The sequence below is a fragment of the Pinus tabuliformis genome, chromosome J (assembly GCF_031772625.1).
Source record: "Pinus tabuliformis cultivar Carrire ecotype Pingquan chromosome J, CPIR1, whole genome shotgun sequence".
Lineage (NCBI taxonomy): Eukaryota > Viridiplantae > Streptophyta > Pinopsida > Pinales > Pinaceae > Pinus > Pinus tabuliformis.
In genome coordinates this window covers 1,027,262,610-1,027,267,244 of record NC_142295.1, presented here as the reverse complement: position 1 = coordinate 1,027,267,244, position 4,635 = coordinate 1,027,262,610, and the positions used below count along the sequence as shown (strand labels likewise).

The window sequence follows — 4,635 nt, the reverse complement described above, 5'->3', positions numbered from 1 at the left end:
CTATCCTAATCCTAAACCCCTGTTTTTCAAAGAAAAATCATTTTTATGATATGATCAAATGGTGTAAGCATGGGTGAGATTGGACAGATGCCAATCATAATTTTAGAAAATGAATTATATGTTGAATATCTCATGATAGAGCTTCTACCTTTGTGGGTTGTTTAAACAATGATTTTACCACTACTTCATAACCATAAACTGAATAATTATGATGAATGATTACCGAAACCATGACATTGACCGTCTCGTACTAATGTACTCAACCATGTTTTTTCCATCGCAGCTAGCTTGCATTTGAATGAAATTTTTTTATTAAGAAATAGAGGAATATCAATTGTGCAAAGAAAAATTCAAGCAAGCTGGCTGGATTCTATTTCTGAAGAAGTTCAAGGGATACCATGAGGGCATTTCTGATGCCTTCACTCAAAGTTATGATGGCGAATATGTTCAGCTGGGAGGCCTGCAATTAGAGATCACATAAGCTACTATAGAAGAGGCTTCATGTGTGAATATATTATATTGAAACAACTGATGTTCAGGGAAGTTGAAAGAAGACTCCATTTGTGAAATTTTGAGGAATGGTTCAATACTTTTTGCTTGAGGACATGCAATGACTTAGGCATGGGGGAATGTTGGGTCTCCTTTTTTATTCCTTAATACCTTATATTGTCCTCTATTTTTTACCAACTTTACCTCAAAACCTACTCACCACTTTCCTATCCTCTTTAAGAACATAACTTTTAGCATTCTTATGTATATATATGAGGTAATTTATATTTAAAGCTTGATTTTTATGATTTCTTGTTAGTAGAAATGAAATAGTTGATTCTTTGTACTCTGTAATTATTTGGATTGACTCAAATAGATCTTAAGACAATATTACAAATGCAGTTTCCTTACTGTGGATATTCAAGAAAATATGATCTCGAACTCCTTCTAGGATAATCCTTCTCACCTTTTCCACACACTTTCTCCATTTAGGCAGATCTTTAGTATTAGATGTTGGAGGTTTAGGGATATCATGACCTATGAATTCCTTCAGCTCGTTGTCTTCCAACACTACCTCCTTCCTGTCCTTCCAAGTTATGTAATTTGAGCTGTCCTCCTGGGCATAGTCAAGTCTCAAACCATAGAATGACATCCTATTGAATTTGAAGTATGGAACTGCAAATTTGATTTCACCTACACAAAAAACTTGTATTCTCCTCTTCTGTAGTGACTTCAGTTCCGATATCATGTATAATTTTACTGTAGATTCAAACTGTAGATTGTGATATGCTAAAACAATTTACTTGAATCTACTTTACTCATCAACGAAAAAAAAATGATCGATGAAATCACAAAGCAGAAAAGGAAGAATTTCAATCACACATAACACAATTATTTTCTAGGGAAAGCGTCAGCTAAAAACCCCTACTATCTATATATTGCATTAACTAGAAGATCTGAGAAGAAAATACAATGATTGTTCAACCCGAACAATCTATGCACAAGCACAATCTATCTCATTGCTTCACAAATCAACTCAAGCCAATACTTAGCCAAATGTGTTTCTTGCCAAGCCCCTACTTCCTTGCGCAATCCCTAAGGGAATTAGCCCATATTTAATTGGGAAAATCCCTCACCACAACTTTGCAATCCATCATAAGCCTTCTACTGATTGCATGCACCATTTCTAGAACTCAGAAAATAATACAAATGACAGTACAATGTTCTTGAACTCTAATCTCAACTGGGTCTTCATCTGAACTGACATGCATAAACTATTTTGAGTGATTTATCAGTTATCTGATTGATCACTGCATATGAATTAAATCCATTTAATACACTTGATGACTCACTAGTTCCTCCAACAACTAGAACTAGTTTAATTGAATTTAACTCAGTTAAATTGAATTAAATAATTACAACTAACTCTAGATAGACTTCTAACTCAATTTTACGGAGCCAACTAAGTCACCTTAACTTAGTTAAGTGCTACAAGTTGTTATAATGCTATAATTACAATTTAGTTCATAATTTAATTCAAGAATATATTAAATTAGGATTTTCTTCTTGTTATTTTTAACAGTCAGAAACCTAGATAGGTGTCATTATCATCCTTATTGTAATAACTATCCCATTTCTATAATTAAATAATTATATTGTATGTTTCTTAATGGATTAGATCTAATAAATCATTCTCGAAAGAATTTGGCTGCCTTGTATTGAACATTCTCGAGTGTGCTCTATTGTGTTATGTGATTTTGAATACGTTTAGTTTTGCTTCAATTAATGGACACCACCATTTATTACCCAAGACAATTTGCAACATCCTTTCAACTCCAAGCAATTTCTTCCCTTTCAAAATTTCATCTAGCATATATTGAGGGGCCTCATTTGGCTTCATTGTTGTGAAGGATATCCACACCCATTTGAGGCTTCCATTAATTATTGCACAAACCATTTTCATCCCTAGAACAAGAGCATGGTGCTAGCCTCTTGCTATTTTAGGCGTTCTCTTTTGTTTACAAATTAGTTTACTTTTACAAAAATAAACAATCAAATTTGAACCTTAAATGCAACAATGTATTGATGCATGATAAACAATCAAATTTGAACCTTAAATGCAACAATGTATTGATGCATGAGGCATGTAAAAGGCAATGATTTTATCGTCCATCTTTTTATTCTTTGTGGACACCAGCGTTCTTTGGTATTACCATTTATTTTCTCTCCTTTTCAAATTCAACAAAAAGATTATATTCTTGTGGATTCATTACATTAATACATTTTGTATAGCAGGAAATGTGAAAATATTGTTTGTGAGAGGGTATTTGAGAGAGCTTGTGAATTCATGTGCTTATAGATTGAAGCATCAATCATGCAAGCGATTGTATTACCAGTTTCAAAGAACAATTATTAAGACAAAGTGATTTTGTAATCAATCACTCTAAAGCATTTTTCACTTGGACCTCTTTTCTTTATCATGTCAAGAAGATAGTTGATATGGATGCATGCATTATTTACTACAGTGATCGACTTCATGTGCATAATTTACCGAATCTTGAGAAAATAATTGAATGAGTGAAATAGGGTTTTTAATTCGTGCATTTGATATACAAATTAATCACAGGGACTAACCATAAGTCTTGATTTATTGCAACTTTAAAAAACCTTGAAGGGAAAGAGTATGGACTTGAATTTTGCATTTGATAGAGTTGTTAAAAGACTTGAATTTTGCATTTGATGGAGTTGTTAACCATGTTTACTCGTTAGCTGGTGTAAATTAGTTTATGGATATTACTTAAATGCTTTATATGATTTAGTATATAATTTTTTTCATTTTTACAAAATATAAATTATTATTATTATCTATTTTTATGGTTACGGCTGGGCCAGGCTTATGAGACTCTTTAATTTGTGGAAGAAAGATTCACTTTAGCTCATCCAAGCTATAAAAACATACATACTCTTCCCCTCTGGTTTTGAATATAACATACATACTCTTCCCCTCTGGTTTTGAATATATGAGCTTTTAAAATAAAACAAATACAGTTAACCATTAAACACACTCAACTGTATAAATCAATCACCATAAATCAAGCTCACTTCCCATGAAATAGCATCAAATGTTTTCCAGAGCCGCCATTTTTTCTTTGTCGATGAGCCATTTCAGCTGCTCGAAATCATCCACCTCGCAAGGGAACGTGAGCGGCCCTCCTTGGCCGTAACTTTCCGCGTCAGCCAGAAGTGTGGCAATGAATGGATGGCTCAGATAAGCTATCGGAATCACAAACCGCTGCCGCTCTTCTCCCACGTAAACCGCCACGCAACCCTTCGGAACCAGCCTCGTGCGGCGGCGATGATTGAGCGCCGCTCGGTCCCGGGTTCGAGCTCGGAGGGGCCATCGGAGGCGGAGAAAGGATGAGTTTCGTAAGGTTCGATCCGGGGACCTGAGGAACGAAATCTTTCGAACCAGGCAGCGGATCAGCCGGGGAAATCTCACGAATGCCGAGATCAAACTTCTGATTTTGAGGAACCTTCGCCCGACCAGGATCTTCATCACAAACAACAAATAAACTGTGGACGTGGGATAACAGAGGAGTCTCGTTTATAGCTGTATCTTTATCTCCTCTGTCCAGATGGGAACGGAGATGGCTATTTTAGTGTACCAGACGGTTATGTGTTCGAATCCCGAGGCCAATAGCGGGTGCAAACAGGTTTATGGATATGCATATAAATGTTGCATAACGTACTAATTTTTTTAATAAAACTGTTGATAATGAGAGCACTTCTATTTTTAAATCCATAAAACATTCAATCATTTCAGAGATATGATCTGATACTCTGATTTTTACACACGCAAAATTATTGCAGCGCGGCCATGTAAAAGTTAACCAAGTTTAAAATACATGACGCGAGAAAATATTTAGTAGTTTACCTACTTATATATTTGGTCGATTCCTGGTATTTATAAATCCTTTTAGTGTAATTATGTTTCCTTAAATAAAATTATATTAGTATACGCTGGAATTGGGTATAAGGGAACATCATAGGAAGGTCGTTAGGTTTTTCCAAATTAATTATGGTAATATCGGTACATGTTAATTATTCCTTAAATCGGTAGATGTGTTTTGACAGATTTTTATATTA

The 4,635-nt window shown here is 34.7% G+C and overlaps 1 protein-coding gene across 1 annotated transcript; it reads right to left on the bottom strand.

Moving 5' to 3' along the window:
- Positions 1–3,607: 3,607 nt before the first annotated feature.
- Positions 3,608–4,045, bottom strand: LOC149230360 (uncharacterized). The gene has a single exon (XM_089381288.1). It carries the CDS (start codon positions 4,043–4,045, stop codon positions 3,608–3,610), a length of 438 nt encoding a protein of 145 aa, XP_089237414.1.
- Positions 4,046–4,635: the final 590 nt, after the last annotated feature.